We start from the raw sequence: 17,951 nt of genomic DNA on the forward strand, positions 1-17,951 counted from the left end.
GATTAAATGTACCCACTTGGGAGAGCTCCGTCGGTTGACACCCACCACCATGATTTTCTCCTTCAGTCTGTCTTTTTATTTCAAGGATGCAAGCATCCCTGCTGCTACAGAGAGAGCAAGGTCACAGGTCACAAGCGATGTAAACATTGAAGGATGCAAGCATACCTGCTGCTAAAGAGAGAGCAAGGTCACAGGTCACAAGCGATGTCGTAAACATCGAAGGTTGCAAGCATACCTGCTGCTACAGAGAGAGCAAGGTCACAGGTCACAAGCAATGTCGTAAACATCGAAGGATGCAAGCATACCTGCTGCTAGAGAGAGAGAGAGAGAGAGAGAGAGAGAGAGAGAGAGAGAGAGAGTGCAAGGTCACAGGTCACAAGCGATATCGTAAACATCGAAGGATGCAAGCATCCCTGCTGCTAGAGAGAGAGAGAGAGAGAGAGAGAGAGAGAGAAAGACAGCAAGGTCACAAGCGATGTCGTAAGCATCGAAGGATGCAAGCATCCCTGCTGCTACAGAGAGAGAGAGAGAGAGAGAGAGAGAGAGAGAGTGTGCAAGGTCACAGGTCACAAGCGATATCGTAAACATCGAAGGATGCAAGCATCCCTGCTGCTACAGAGAGAGAGAGAGAGAGAGAGAGAGTGCAAGGTCACAGGTCACAAGCGATGTCGTAAACATCGAAGGATGCAAGCATACCTGCTGCTAGAGAGAGAGAGAGAAAGAGAGCTAGGTCACAGGTCACAAATGATGTCGTAAGCATCGAAGGTTGCAAGCATCCCTGCTGCTAGAGAGAGAGAGAGAGAGAGAGTGCAAGGTCACAGGTCACAAGTGATGTCGTAAGCAGTGAAGGATGCAAGCATCCCTGCTGCTAGAGAGAGAGAGAGAGAGAGAAAGACAGCAAGGTCACAGGTCACAAGCGATGTCGTAAGCATCGAAGGATGCAAGCTTCCCTGCAGAGAGAGAGCGAGCTAGGTCAAAGGTTGCAAGTGACGTCGTAAGCATTGAAGGACACAAGCATCCCTGATGCTACAGACAGACAAAGAGAGCGAGCGAGCGAGCGAGCTAGGTCACAGGTCGCATGCGATGTCGTAAGCATCAAACAGTTCCGCCAGGCTGCCGGCCTCGTTGGGACCAAATATATAGTCGTCCATGTCGAAGGGCGGCTCCAGGGTCACGAAGCTGTCGTCGATGTCCTGATCCGTCGTCTGCTGAAGCAGGTTCCTGTGCACAGTCGGGGACAGCTCCTGCTCGTCCAGCAGCGCCCGCTTTCGGATATCCATGTTCCCGTCGTAAGGGGCCCCCACCCCTGGGTTCACTTCCACGGCACCAGAAGCTACTACTGCTGCTGCTGCTGCTCCAGCCCCTGCACAGGTCACACTGTGTATTTCTCCTTGTTATTTTTGACTGCACTTGCACTGCGTACACAAAGCTAAAAGTACACACAAAAAATAAAAAATAAAAAACAGCGAAACAATAAGTGTCTGAATTCTATTCATTTATTAATTTATTTTTCAAATGAAGAAGGAAATTTCTTCCAAAGTGTCTTAATTTTATTCATTTACTGATTCATTTTTCAAATGAAGAAGGAAATTTCTTCAAAAAAAAAAAAAGTCCAAAAAGCAAGACAAAAAGCGTCTTTTTTTTTTCCTCCTCACTGAAGGAAATTTCTTGAACAGAATTCTATACACACTGACATACATAGCAACCTCAAGTCTTTCCACCACATTCCAAATTACAGCGCCTCATGATTCAAGTCACAATTTACAAGGCCAACATCATGCATTCCTCTGGCCACATTTTACATGGCTATCTCTGGGGCAGTTCACATGGCCAACCTGAGGCTGAAATTTACATGGCCAATCCTCATGCCACAATTTATATGGCCAAACTCTGGCCACGGCCAACCAGACTCACCCCACATGTCACACGCCAAGCTGATCACTGGAGTCACGTGGTTAGACAACAGCATCTTTAAATTAATTTTAATTTGAATATCTCTTCACGTTTTGCCATTAATAAATGTGTCCGTTCCGGCTGTGCTAGCACCTGCACCCAGACTACCCTCCCCTACATCCCCCCCCCCGTCCCCCCCCCCGCCCCTTCTCCCTACCCCTCACTTTGTCCTGAACTCTTCACCCTAATCCATTCCCACAAGCCACAACAATGATCGTCATCTCTGTCTCTCCCTCCGGTCTTCTGAAGACGTTCATTAGTGATTCACCAACACCAGCCTTTTTTCCATCATTCACACCGCAGCGACTCACCTGCATATCCTCCATCGCTCCGTTCCACCTTCACCGGCTGCTGCTGCTGATGCAGTGGCTCCTGTTTAAAGCCTCCCCCAAGGAACGACCCCGTCAGCTGACCCATGACCCTAGCGACCGACGTGGTGGTGGGGGGGGCAGGTTCCTGCTTGATGCCCCCCTGTGGGAGGATGTAGCGCATGTGCTGGGTGCTGGTGGCGGCCGACGACACGCCTTGCAGCACTGACACATAGTCTGCCGATTCCTGCTTCATCATCACCGGCTCCTGTTTGATCACCGGGACCTGCGGTGCTGTCACCGGTAGCGGTGGGTGGGTGGTGGTGGTGGTGGGCATGGGGGCCAAGCCGTCCACCTCGTCCAGGGACAGGGAGGGGTGGGGGTCCACGTCCGACGAGGGCTCTGTGCCTGAGGAGTTGTCGGTGCTGGCTTCGCTCAGCTCTTCGGGGCAGAGGAACACGTCGATGGGGCCCCGCACGCTCTTCAGCCAGATCTGTATGTCGTTCTGTGGGGGGAACATGACAAAAAGGGTGGAATCACTTGTGAACTGCTGACACAAATCTCAAGGCTCGACATTAGTGGTTGCCCGACTGCCTGGGGCAAATAGATCATTGTATCGGGCAAGCTATGTCCAAACTGAACTTAATAATAATGGATACTTATATAATATATAGCACACTATCCAGAAATCTGGATCCAGAAACGCTTTAACATAAAACATTACATCTATGTTACATACACATACCAAAATATGACTACACACACACACACACAGCATACATACATTTTCACAATACATGCGTATGTAACAGCTACCCTAACACATACACACACATAGGCAGGCACAAACTTACATAAACGCACGCACACACAATACACATTCATATACATGCATGTAGTTATGTACACATACATATGTATACATACATAGTCGAGCACAGCTAACGCAAAGGAAGTGGACCTGCCACAATTGAACTTACTGCTGAGGGAAAAGGTGAGTTTTGAGACAAGATTTAAAAGATGCAAGGGAATCAAAATGACGGAGGTTATCAGGGAGCTTGTTCCACGTCTTTGGCGATTGAAAAGAAAACGATCTGTGTCTATAGGTCTTACTTCTTACTTGCCCGACCAGGGAAGTTATATTTTTATGACAAGCATGTTGTGTTTTCAAAAGTATCTGTCATGCTCCCGATGCTGATCATCAGACTCTGTTGTCTAGCAGACGATGTTCTGAGTCTGACAGGTCATCCGCAGAAAAAGAGCGATATCATGCAGCTCTAAAAGGTAATTTGCCATTGGTTGCTATTTTTAGTGAACCATTAATTTTTCCTACAGCTTAGTTCCATCTTCCGCCCACCACACATCAAGTAACTCAAAATCACAACGCAATGGACTCTGTCATTTTTTTTTTTTTTTTTTTTTTAATTATTATTATTACTATTATTACTAATACTACCTTTTTCTTTTATATTATAATTATTATTTATTTATTTATTTATGTAAGCTTATCTATTATCTATTCACCTTATTTTTTTCCCCTCAACGCCTAAGCGCGTTGGGTTACACTGCTGGTCAGGCATCTGCTTGGCAGATGTGGTGTAGCGTATATGGATTTGTCCGAACGCAGTGACGCCTCCTTGAGCTACTGAAACTGAAACTGAAAACTCTGTCATTCCACTTTAAAAACAACGAAAACAATTTCTATGAGACACATCAATCTCAGTGGATGAGCATCACTGAAACGTCGCAAACAGTGGTAGACTGTCTACGAAGAGTAGAGAGAACACGGTTTTCAGCTGAAATGGCTGACAGTCAACTGCAGAAACTCGCCTAAGGCAGTGTTTTATTAAGAAGAGAGAAAACTTGCTTTAGCAGTTCAAAACAACATTCATTTTTTGTGAAACAACCTCGTTAAAGAAAAGGGTTTGACTGCTTCTTTCCATCTGTGTGTGTGTGTGTGTGTGTGTGTGTGTGTGTGCATACATGCACATATGTAAGTTTCTGAAAGCAAGACAAGTAAAATCTGTCCGGAAAAGTGAATTTTCCAGTGACTTGCCCGATTGGGCAAGTGGGGAAAAAAAGTTAATGCAGAGCCCTGACAGCAAAAGATGAATCACTTATAAACTGTCGACACGGCGATGAAGAAATCACTTGAGAATTGCCATCAGGTTGTTGTGTTATTTGCATTCACTACAGCGCAACTTTCTCATCAGAACACGATTCAAAGTAAGAATCTGGGCTGCTCTTCTTAACAAGGAAATCTAGCCACACCCAGACATCTAATTCATTTTCTCTTCTGTACGCATGTTGTCTGTTTCGCTGGCTTCCTTTCTCCTTAGCGGTTTAATGTGAGTCCTGTACGCATCTTTTTTCCTGTACGTATCCATTTTCCTATCTGGTTTTCGCTAAAGAAATTTTTTTGCATGTTTGAACAAAATACAAAAAAAAACAAAAAAACTGCAATAACACAAAAAAATAGGTTTTCATATTTTCTGTCGACAGACCTTTGTCAAGGACAAAACATTGAAAGACATAATGTGAAAAATGACATGAATTATTGCATTTTTTTTTTCATGTGACTTACACTACTCTCTCTCAGTGCTTTCGACCAACAATACGTTTGCACGTTTCTGTCTGTTTGTCTGTCTGCTGCACACCCACTACGAACGCTCCACACACTCGGGCGAGAGCAGACAAGATGATGTGGAGGTAACGAGTCCGCCTAGGAAGCAAGAGAATCTGAGCGCGCTGGTTCGAATCACGGCTCAGCCGCCGATATTTTCTCCCCCTCCACTAGACCTTGAGTGGTGGTCTGGACGCTAGTCAGTCGGATGAGACGATAAACCGAGGTCCCGTGTGCAGCATGCACTTAGCGCACGTAAAAGAACCCACAGCAACAAAAGGGTTGTTCCTGGCAAAATTCTGTAGAAAAATCCACTGCGATAGGAAAAACAAATAAAACTGCACGCAGGAAAAATACCCAAAAAATGGGTGGCACTGTAGTGTAGCGACGCGCTCTCCCTGGGGAGAGCAGCCCGAATTTCACACAGAGAAATCTGTTATGATAAAAAGAAATACAAACAACCGCCTACTATCCCATTTTGCCAGGACAATTCTTACAGCTGTGAGCTGTGGATGAGGCACGTCAAGCATATGCATAGAATACCGTTTCCACTGCTTCAGGCTGGTGAATGGTCCAGGAGAGTTTCCTCTGAAAATCTGCGGGTGTCCAAGGCCTGCCACAGGCCTCTGGTGGGGTGCAGGGTCAGCCGCCCGTAGAGGGGGTCCAAAAACGAAATTAGTGACTTTTTGAGAGGTTTTAACTCTTTCCATACGAACGCCGAAAGAGACGACATTAACAGTGTTTCACCCCAATTACCATCATATTGCAAGCGGAAGGCTCTTATAGTGAAGACAATGTTGACAAAGAATACCACAATTCTGACGATGGAAACTAAAGGTTGGGTCATTCAGAAACCCACTGGACATCCAAGGGGTCTGTGTAGAGGAGAAGACAGGACTGGTCGTACTGAGTGAGTTAAGGGCCTCTCCCGAAAGCTAAAACAGTAATTCAGTTTCTTTTCTGATCCATACTCGTCAAATTTTTTTTTCCCCCTCTGAAAAAGTTTCTCCCCCCTGAAATCAACTGTCTCTTCCGCTGAAAATACTGGAACCACTGACAGTCTCCCAACCTGCAACATACACGGAGTACTTTCCTCTTAGTTCCCCTGATGCTCACCTCCTTGGGTTCAGGCACCTCAAGCCTGGTCTCCGGTGGAGCTTTGATGGCGATGACCGTCTGGTCGTCCAGCGAACGCAAACTGCGAATGTCCTGGTACGTCACATAGGCCAACGTGTCGAAAGTTAAGGGCAAGTAATTCTGGTCTTCCCTTGTTTTTAAACTACAAGCTGTGTAAAGAGCCAAAGAGGGAAAAGCTAATCAGTATACTCTTTAGTTAGGGGCATGTAATTCTGGTCTGCCTTTGTTTTTAAACTACAAGCTGTGTAAAGAGCAAAAGAGGGACAAGCGAATCAGTATACTAAAGTCCTTAGTTAGGGGCATGTAATTCTGGTCTGCCTTTGTTTTAACAATATGGCCAATGTTTAAGAGCCATGGGGAAAAAAGCTAATAATTCTAGTGATGTCTCATCACCCTGCAAGCTAAAGTCAAACACCAATATTTGACTGAGGGGGGGAGGGGGAGGTTTTCTGCGGATCAGTGAGATAACACAAGCTTTGAGACACATGGACGAGAGGATTTTTTATTCCAATGTTCATGTGCACTAGCTTCTGCTCGAGAACTTTCATATATATGTACAATCTTGCTTTTTCCATTAAGCTACGAGGGTGTTCCATCTCACTTGTCAAGATTTATTCTCCAACAGGATGAGTTTGTATTATACTCCATGTTTGGTGATACATATACTTACCATGTCAAACGGATGCAAACTTTGGCCTATCGGTTTGCTCTGCTTGGCCAAATTTCGCGCGGCTAACAGTGAAAAGACGAGCCGTCTTGCCCGGTCCACTCTTAGCCAATCAAACGCCACTAAAAGCTGTAAGCGCTGAATCATTCCTTTGGCCAAGGCTCTCCACGCCATCTTGTCACGTTTAATGTTAACAGACTCAACCCCTTCTCATCCAAGTACAATTACACTCTAGCAGACTCCACTTCTTTCATTTCCACAAGAACATTACAAATAAAATGTTAACAAACTCCACCCCCTTTTCATTCAAATAAAATCAATCTGTGATGGACCCCACATCTTCCCTTACCATAAGAACATTTCAACACGAGCTGTCTTCCAAAGGATATCTGGCGTTTTCGGAGTCCTCGGTCAGCGTCCGCAGCTGGCGAGTGCAGCTGTTGATCATGCGATCCAACACGTTTTCCTTGGCCTCCAGATCCGCCACATCTTTTCACGCCACATACACGCCATGTCACTTTGTGTTGACACCACGCACGTCATGTCACTTTGTGTTCACACCACACACGCACGTCATGTCACTGCATGTTCACACCATACATACACGTCATGTCACTTTGTGTTGACACCACGCACGTCATGTCACTTTGTGTTCACACCACGCACGCACATCAAGTCACTTTGTCCATAAGTGCATCTGGCAGAAAGCGGTCTTCTCAAAGCCTCTTCACTACTGCTTAATCTACACACTGAGAACATGGATTAACGCTTTCAAAATCTTCACTACTGCTTAATCTACACACTGAGAATATGGATCAACGCTTTCAAAATCTTCACTACTGCTTAATCTACACACTGAGAACATGGATTAACGCTTTCAAAATCTTCATTACTGCTTAATCTACACACTGAGAACATGGATTAACGCTTTCAAAAAATGAGTACTTCAGTTTTCGACTTTGGCAGGTTTTAAGCAACTGACCTCATCAGAACGGCCAAGTGACAATTCCATGCCCCCACACCCCCCACAATTAATGAACAGAACTAAACACGAGCAGTCCAACTATGTACACAGAAAACCATGAATGAAATAATAAGAAGTGTCATCAACATACCCGAGTGCAAGTGCATGGCCACGGACGTGACATGATGGGAACCACTGTTGCTGACCAAGGAATCCGTTGACCCCCTGTCAAACCCAAACGCATGAAAACACAATCAGTGATACTCAATACAATTTACAAACATCACCTGGTCGAAGAACAATAGGGGATTCCTTGCATGAATGACTAAAAAAATACCCAATACAACATCTATTGGTGAAGAACCATCTGTGATTCTTTACATAAATGACTAAAAAATACCCAATACAACATCTACTGGTTGAAGAACCATCTGTGATTGCTTACATAAATTACAAAAAATACCCAATAAAACGTCCACTGGTTAAAAAACCATCTGCAATTCCCTGCAAAAATGACAAAACATAGCTAGTACAACTACTGGTCAAAAAACCATCTATGATCTTATTCCTTATAAACGACAAAAAATACCATACATAATATCTATTGATAGAAGAACCATCTGAGGTTCCTTGCATAAAAGACAAAGACCTGCACTACAATATCTAATCCAGCAACCTTTAACTAGAGCTCAGTCTATGCCAACACAAAACACATGATAATAACAGCACTGTCTATGTCATCACAAAGTCAGCGCTCTTTCTTTAAACTTTGATCATACATGCCACAGGCTCCCTACCTAGGAGATGTGAGTGTCAATCTGCATTATTCCTATCATTGTTAGTAGCAGTAGAAGTACCTGACACAACTTGAAGGACTGCACTATTTCTGATGCCCAACACAACTGAGCAACACAGTGATACAGCACAATCTGCGAGCCCCAACACAAGAAACTGGTAGGGTAGGTATGGGTAACTGCGAACAGCGTCTAATTGCGAACGATTCATATACCACCCCACTTCTAAGCGTTCTTAACGGTTGCATTTTCACAATTTAGCGTCTGCTTCGACCTTTTTCTAATACTTTGATGAATATCCATTTCCAAGAAACAGTCAAACATCAGCTATTTCTGCGCTCTTTCTTCTCTTCACGCACCACTGCTGACCAAAGTTACAAACATGCCCTCGAAATCCTAAAATCAATGGAAGGAAGTTGCAGGACTTGAACTATGACACAGTTTAAAATAGTTGATTTGATCACATATGTTGATTGCAAATTGCCAGTGCTGGGAGAATATAAGAAAGCAGATCAGAGAGTCAGTTTTGAAAAATAGTGGCGTTTGCAATCAGACCGTAAGATATTTTCACCTGAGTGTATTTGCTAACGATGCTGCACAGTTACTGCGCGCTCTCAAAGGGTGTGTTTGCGTGCAGTTTTGGGTGTGTGTGTTTAAATGCCTGTGTGTGTGTTTGTGTGCATGTGTGATCAAAACCAACAGTACAACAGTCTGGTGCAATGTTCCAATAATAAGTTATGTCTAATGAGTTCAAGACCTCCTGTTTTGATTGTCAACATGTACCCAGAGCAATCGTTCGCAATTAGACTTACCCGTTCGCTTCGACTGGATCATTTGCAATTACCCATACCTACCCTACACAAGAACAGCACAAAACTGCACCAACCCATCCAACTGAATCAACTTATTCATCCATTCATGTTACTAATGAACATGAATCAATTTCTGTGTGTGCATGTGTAAATGCACGTGTTTCTTAATCTTAATTTCAGACATCTATTCTTTAAAGTCAAGATAAAAACTTTAATATTAAGAAAAAAGGCAGACACAAAACAGAAAAGAGAGAGAAAGAAAGACGTAAAAGCCCACTTTGTATGTAAATGAACTTGGGAACATCGGCCCACCCATGCTGAAGAAGATGTCTTTACAACTTTAAAAATCATGATCATCTTCTTCTTTTTCTGCGTTCGTGGGCTGCAACTCCCACGTTCACTCGTATGCACACAAGTGGGATTTTACGTGTATGACCGTTTTTACCCCGCCATGTAGGCAGCATACTCCGCTTTCGGGGGTGTGCATGCTGGGTATGTTCTAGTTTCCATAACCCACCGAACGCTGACATGGATTACAGGATCTTTAACGTGCGTATTTGATCTTCTGCTTGCGTATACACATGAAGGGGGTTCAGGCACTAGCAGGTCTGCAGATATGCTGACCTGGGAGATCGTAAAAATCTCCACCCTTAACCCACCAGGCGCCGTCACCGTGATTCGAACCCGGGACCCTCAGATTGAAAGTCCAACGCTTTAACCACTCGGCTATTGTGCCCGTCAAAATCATGATCAGTTTTTGAGAAAGATATAAATGCCCATTTTGTATGTAAATGAACTTGGGAACATCAGTCTACCTATGCTGAAGATGTCTAAACAACTTAGTTTTTAGACTTTTCAGTCCCATGCTGAAGATGTCTAAACAACTTAGTTTTTAGACTTTTCAGTTTTGTATGTAAATGAACTTGGGAACATCAGTCTACCTATGCTGAAGAAGATATCTAAACAACTTAGTTTTCAGACTTCTCAGGGAGACATACCTCCATTGGATATTGTTCTTGGATTTCTTTTGAATCAGGTTGATTCCTTCCAAGACATTTGTGATGTCATAAATGCGGCGCTTCTGGACTTCAAGCTGTTCTGAGGCACGGTTCAAATCCACCACCTGCACAAGACCAGTAGCATCATTATCGACATGGTCAGCAAGAACAAATGTTCATTTGTTTACCATACTCTGACTACGATACCTTTTCCCTCAACTCTGACCAGAAGAACCATCTGTGATTCCTTGCATAAATGACTAAAAATACCCAATACATCTACTGGTTGTAGAACTATCTCAGTATCTGTGATTCCTTAGAAAACTGACTAAAAATACCCAATACAATGTACGGTTAAAATCTTGTCATGTAACAGGATCACATCTACATCTAGGTCAACCTCCAATCATGAAAGTAGGAAAACAAATGGACATTTCCATCAACCACAGGTTCAAATTGCAATTACGTTTGTGGGAGCAGTGGATATTTGCATGAGAACATTTTGTCATAAAAAAAACTGGCAGACTTTGTTGGACATCGCAGCCTGTAGACTGTCAGTGGTTCATGTCAGCCTGGCGGCAAGTTTCCATAACAACACAAATGGATTCAAGCAGGTCGAGATCAACAGAGCAGACAAGCAGATGACGCAACAGGTGATGAAGTGTTCTGATGATATAACTCACAGCTTCGACACGGAGCAGCTGAAGGTGACCCACCTGACTACAACAGCCAAACTGATCAACCCTTATATGCTCTGAATTTTTGTCTTTTTCACTTTTAATAGATCCTCATTTCTTGCTGCACCTCCTGTATCACGTGATAAAAATCAGAATTTTTGGAGGGTGTGCCCGCCAACCTGAAGCACCCTGTATTCACTTCAGTAAAAACTATTTTAGTTAAGAGATTACTTCAACACTCAAGAAACACTATGACTAATACTAAAAAGAAAAAGAGATAACACCTTCATGCTGAAACTAAGCACAATAAAAACTGTACGCTTTACAAATGAACAAAACAAGCAAACAAAAAGACAGTCCAGAAAAAAAAAAACTGTAAATTTCCACACATATCTTCCAAGCTCATAATAACCAACTCTTTCCACACAACCTACACAACACATAAATGCAGTTATTCAACAAAGATCTTTGTATGGTGATCCACTAATGACTTCTCTTTTCATCTCAAGAAAGGATTTACCAGAAACAGCAACATGCCACCCTGAAACTTCTTTCATGTATCCCAGTCACCTTAAATGTCTCTTCCAAAAAACAGAGACGAATGGTCAGCATTTTCCCCATTTCTCCCAAACAAATGCGGCTGTCTCAGAAAATATTCAAAACTCCAACTTCAGGAAAACTCATCTGATATCACTGCTATCATAAGAAGTTTCCACAAATAAATGAAATAAACCATAAGGAAGAATTATTAACTGCCCCACCACCGCCAAAAAAACAAATGATCAATTAAATAAAACATAAGACACAGACTGTTACATCCTTTACTAATAATAGTAATACACACACACACACACATACATACAGCTTACCCCATCAGGAGCGTTTCGGAGCAGCCCCACAAACTTTTTGGTCAGTAGCCCCAGTGATGTGTCATATCTGGTCTTTTCTAATGGAGATCTGCTGGAGCCACCTATGTACACAATATGGTATTAAATTTAAAGTACTGCTGACTACATACACACACACACACACACACAACACACACACATACATATATATAAACATGAATATAATACATATGCACACATGCATATATACACCTGTCAATACTTATTTTCTCTCCCTCTGTCAACCGATGAGCATGACTATAGTCAGATTGAATTGTATTATTCTGCTATAAGCAAGTAGAAAAAAAAAATCTTAAACTTATTCAAAAACCGCAACAACAGACTTCAACTGCACCCACCTAAAAACACCTGAAAGTTAAAACAGCAAAAATTTATTAGAATGAAATAAAATAAAAACAAAATAATCAAAATCACTTTGTTGCTTTCTGGAATGTTAAACTTTTTCACAGTGTCACACTTTGTAAAACAATGAGCATGCCAGAAACAACTTTTGGGGTTTTTTTTCGGGGGTTGCTGGGGGGCGGGAGGGGTTGTAGTTTTTTGTCCCATCATCAGCTCCATTTCAGTAGCATTATTTCCGTGCCGCTCATTCTGAGTTCCCTACACAGTCACACCTGGGTTCGTCTATCCCAGTCAGTGCTGGCAGTCCACTGGGAACCACTATGTTAAGATGTCAGGAAGCCACACCCTAGAGAAGAGCATGCACTGTTGCTGAGTCACTTCAGTGATATTCAGAAGTGTCTATCTGATTTAACATAATCAGGACACCACCTACTATGCCCCCAAATGACGACAATAAAAGTGTAGTCACAGAGCCAGACCAAGTGAACAGAGCCAGACTGAGAGTGGTGACTGCCACCACATCCTTCTAACAGACCCCTGTGATTCTGCTGACACCACAGACCTTGTCAGGACTCATCCCAAGCACTGAAGTGGACAGGGATCGAAACTGAGGTCACCATAAGAACAGGGCATGAAGGCCACAGAATTTGGGACATTTCTGTTGGTTTTTTTTCTTATTGAGGATGAAGGTGGAGGATGCTGATGATAACAATTTGCTACATACGTCCATTTAGGTTTGGAACTATTATTGGCTGTACTCTATGCTTCCTGTCATCTATGATAACCTGACATTAACCAGGCCGAAGAGATAGACACTGCAGTGTTGGTCAGGAAATTGGAGCAACACACCAGAAGATGTATCTGTCAAGTGGATGATACTCAACTGTGTGGTCCCGGTCTTCCCATTTAAACCAGCAGCACGCTCAACTCTGGGTAGGACTAGGACCCAGTCGCAAGCCAAAAATCCCCTTAGCTAGGAATCGAGCCTGTGTCCTCCCAGCTGTCAGTCCACTGACACTAACCACTTTGCAATGGCAGCTGGTTAGAACTACTCATGTTAATCTTGTAATGATCTTACAGCCTTAAATATGGACACTGTCTGGAATATCCGGAAACACTTTTTGTATTGCCATCAAACAGTGATTGCCGGAGACTGCACTAGTGGGTCACAGTAAAACGTGTGTAGTTAAATTTAGTTTTTGTTTCATCTATTTTACAACTAACATGTTACACAATCACACATTATTTTCAATTTACAAAGCAATGTGGAGTGATGGCCTAGAGGTAACGCGTCCGCCTAGGAAGCGAGAGAATCTGAGCGCGCTGGTTCAAATCACAGCTCAGCCGCCAATATTTTCTCCCCCTCCACTAGACCTTGAGTGGTAGTCTGGATGCTAGTCATTCAGATGAGACAATAAACCAAGGTCCCGTGTGCAGCATGCACTTAGCGCACGTAAAAGAACCCACAGAAACAAAAGGGTTGTTCCTGGCAAAATTATGTAGAAAAATCCACTTCGATAGGAAAAAGAAATAAAACTGCAGGCAGGAAAAAATTTTAAAAAATGGGTGGCGCTGTAGTGTAGCGACGCGCTCTCCCTGGGGAGAGCAGCCTGAATTTAACACAGAGAAATCTGTTGTGATAAAAAGAAATACAAATACAATATACAATCATATAACCTTTATCATCCTATACAAACAGAACCATACAAACTGCCACGTAACTAAGTACTATTATAAAAACAGTGATTCAATCAAACTTTATCATCTTATTAACTTAGTAAAAGAAAAAAGTACCATACGTTGAATCTGATACAATCACAAGTCTTATCTTTTAAATATCATACAAATATAATCATAAACTTTGTCATCTTGCATGTATAACACAATCACAGAAATGCATCTATGTATTACGTGTATACAAATACAATCACATAAACCTTAATACTTAGTCATCTTACTATCATAACTAATGTATTCGATAATTAGTAATTTGAGTAAATCACATAAACTATATCATCTTTCTAACAAAGTATGGTATAATCATACAAATGTTGTCATAAAATAACTGCTATGTAATCACAAGAAAAAATGTTATCCCACTTAGTGTTGTGTAACCACAAAAAAAACTCTCTCATCTTACCAACTACTACGTGTAATACAATCACAACAAACTCATGTAACTAGGTGCAATACAGTCACAAGTCTTTGTCCTTTCAACAAGTGTTATAACATCACAACAAAGTGTTAATGCAGTATCAAACTCTTGTCATCTTACCTCTAGGGCTGCTGCTGTCTGCAAAACTCCGTCTCCTCTTACAGCTGGTTGGGGTTTTAAAGCCGTCGTCGAGTTCAAGCTTTCTCTTTACCTGTGAAACAATGGAGCAAGTCTGGGACTCAGCACCAAGAAATAACAGTGGCAAAAAAAAAAAAAAAAAAAAAAAGTCTGTAGATCCAACGATGTATTCATATATCTGTGCTTCAACAAGTGCTATTATTCAACAGAATTACCATCATCAACAGTTTTGTGTGCATACATAAACTGAATTGTTCAAGTTCATAAGTTCATAGGTGCCTTATCACACCGAATGAAGTGTATGTATTTTAAATTTTCACTGGGCTAGAAAATGCACTCTTTTAGTTTTAGATACGTTACTTTTAATATAAAAAGAAAAATCAAATTACAGTGAGAAATGTCACAAAATTCATAGTAACTTTCTTACAGCTGCTAGTATTGTGTAATGCACACACAAAAAAAGACATTCACATTCACACTAAATATCACACACCCCTCAGTTCACACTGCATGATGAATCAATGTCAACACAAACTGAGGCTCACATGTGCAAGCACACATCTGTAGTAACTAGTAAGTAGTATGCATGATTGTATACATGCACCAACACTCAACTTCACTAGAAAAACAAAATCCAAAAAAAGAACACCTGACATTCAGTTGGAGGAGCACCCAAGACATGAGAAAACATTTGATAGGAGGCATAAGTGACTGTGTGTGTGTGTGTGTGTGTGTGTGTGCACGCACACACACATTTTATCTAAAAACTACATATTTTCTGGGCCTGTATATGAAGTACAGTATACAACTGTTTACAATATATAAAAATGTATTCTACAACACAGTAGCATACAATGGACAGAGCCATACAATGAAACTTCCATTCTCCACACCCATTGTGTGACTGTACATGTGTGTATTGTACTTGTAGTAATGAATGAATGCATTTGTGTCTAAATCGCCTTAAGTGCAGTTACAGTGAATGGAAAATACACCAATGAGAAGAAAATAAAGAACCTGGCAAGCTGGTCTGTCCTCTTTCATGTCTACAATGCATTGCATTGCAAGGTGAAATCTGTGCTATTTTAATGAATGTCCAAATTCTAATAATTTCACATGATTTTTTTTTTTTTTTTAACAAAAAGCTTTACTATTTTACAAACAGGTTTTGACGTCAATAAACCACAATACATTGTATGACAGCTATATAACAGTGGATTTTTCTTTATTAAGCAGATGTGGTAAAGGGTGTTCAGACCAGTCTTTATGCTTTGACTGTAGTATTTATGTCTTTTGTCACTTGCAACAACTACAAAGAAAACATGGCATGATCACAGATTCACACAAGTAGTTTCTAATTCTTAAGTTTGTAGTTTGTATGGCAATATCCACATTTTTTCCCCTCAAGATGGAATGAATTATGTTTAGAACAAGGCGCGGACGTTCATTCAGTCAGTCACACCGAGAAGTGGAGAGGAAGAAATGTGGCATCAATTTGACATGGTACAGTATATGACACCAAAGTGGATGTTGCTGTTTGTATTTTCCCAGCTCCTGTAAAGTGATATAACTCAGTAACTGTTCACAGTTTATATCATATGTAACACTTGAAAGATAAGGTCATGATACTGAAACCACCACCAACACAATCATCACAATATACATCTGGTTTGTCGAACTGGTCAGTTGTCAGTTTTGTGTTTTGAGGTGTTTTTTTCTCTACCTCCCTTTCAAAATCTTGAAAATGATGCCTCGTGCCTTGATCCTGTTTTTGTTTTCAAACTAAACAATCAATAAAAACTTTGCTGCTAGTTCTTCCTTTTTAACAAATGTAAAGAATCTATTTAACAATAGTAACATTAACAAAGAGTTAATAACGGAAAATTAATTCACGTACTAACTGTATGCACTGCATGCCAGATTTCATCCCTATGTGGTTTATGTAATTCTGAAAACAACTTTGAACAATAAAGGCATTAGCAGCCTCAGCAGGTCCACTGATCTGTTGACATTTTACAAATCACCCCTTATTCAATTTAAATAAAGCTGGAATTCCAACCCTTAACTTTTGACTTCAACCTGTGTTCAAACTTCAGAATTCAACAAAGTTAAAGTCCACTCTCAGGTATTCACAGAAGCACCAGTAAAGATGTCCCTGCAAAAACTTATGCTGTCAATGAAAAACCCAGCAATCTCAGAACATTCACCAGTGACTGAGTAAGGCAAAACAGTCAAATTTCATGGCAACATGTTGAAATTGTCCTTCCTACTACAGTGTTTGTGGAGTTCACCAGGGTGAATCTGGTCAATTCATTTCATAAAATGTAATTATACTTATTAACATTACTACAGATGATCTACAGGTTGAGGTTTTAAAATATTGCAAAAATATCTTCAACTGAAATTCATATTGTAAATTATCCCATTCTGCTTTTGATCAACACTTCATATAACGAGTTTAACAATGAGCATTCGCTTGAGGAGAAAAGGGGTATGCCCCCCAATGACCACCTCTCACCCAACAGACAAAACTTGGTGTCATGTCATGATGAAATTCCATCATGTTTATATTTGTTTTTATTTTTCATGCGCATGTGTTTGTGGACTGTGGGTCGACAGTGATGGTTGGGGCTGAGGTGTGCAAGAGCATGAGGGAAGTATTATGATAAAACGGAAGTCATCACAAGTTCTGCTGGGGACGCTATCTCTTGCAGCGTCTGCATTTCGTCTCTGCATGGAACTTTGTGACATAAAAACGAGGGGGGAAAGACGCACTTGATTATCAACAAAACGGTTACCTGGGGTCTTCCTAATGTTGGTTTACAGGATATCGGGCTGTATGTGGCCGACTGCGGTGTACATAAACCAGTAGATTCGGTTTTGATTGTCCGTGTTGAGGAACCAATATCGATGGACCTGTTCCTTGGAGGAGAATAATGACAAGCGGTCGAAATGTTGACAACCTGAGGGTTCGTCGTTATTTCCACAGGTTCTTGTTTCACAATATCCAGCCCCCTTCTGTGCACAAGGGTCTGCTTCCTTGGCATCTTTTCCTCAGGCTATTCGGTTGAAAAGGCTCCGTCTCTGGACACACACTCTTTGCAGCAGCTGTGTCAACGACCAGAATTTCCTTTCTTTCACTTCCGTTCCATCGGTAACAACATTCCCATCAATATTTCACAATATAGAGAGAAACACTGTCCACAATATGCAAGCACAAAAACAGAAAAGTTTGTCTTTAAACAATGCACAGTGTTTAGTTTCAGAAAAGGTCAAACAGTCAACAGATGACGCCGATTCTGTTTGCCTTCGGGTCCCAACAGATTACTTGGGAAGTACGATAACTTTCCCCAACAAAGCATTACGACAAATGGCGCGAAATCATATTTCCCGCGATGAAACGTCACCGCATACGGAGCCGGAACATGTATAACCAGAAAATGTCCGTGGTATATATTGCCCTATGTCTAACAGT

At 41.7% G+C, this 17,951-nt stretch overlaps 1 protein-coding gene across 1 annotated transcript; it reads right to left on the minus strand.

The window, feature by feature from the left end:
- Nucleotides 1-808: 808 nt before the first annotated feature.
- On the minus strand, nucleotides 809-17,809 carry LOC143290833 (uncharacterized). Its single transcript, XM_076600366.1, has 9 exons — nucleotides 17,275-17,809; nucleotides 14,459-14,549; nucleotides 11,803-11,903; nucleotides 10,257-10,381; nucleotides 7,804-7,877; nucleotides 7,078-7,177; nucleotides 6,001-6,115; nucleotides 2,265-2,766; nucleotides 809-1,363 (listed from the first exon to the last, which is right to left on the minus strand). The coding sequence occupies exons 1-9, from the start codon at nucleotides 17,521-17,523 to the stop codon at nucleotides 1,068-1,070; spliced, it is 1,653 nt and encodes a 550-aa protein (XP_076456481.1). The 5' UTR covers nucleotides 17,524-17,809; the 3' UTR covers nucleotides 809-1,067.
- Between the last annotated feature and the right edge of the window lie 142 nt (nucleotides 17,810-17,951).

Source organism: Babylonia areolata, chromosome 16 (genome assembly GCF_041734735.1).
Source record: "Babylonia areolata isolate BAREFJ2019XMU chromosome 16, ASM4173473v1, whole genome shotgun sequence".
Classification (NCBI taxonomy): Eukaryota; Metazoa; Mollusca; class Gastropoda; order Neogastropoda; family Buccinidae; genus Babylonia; species Babylonia areolata.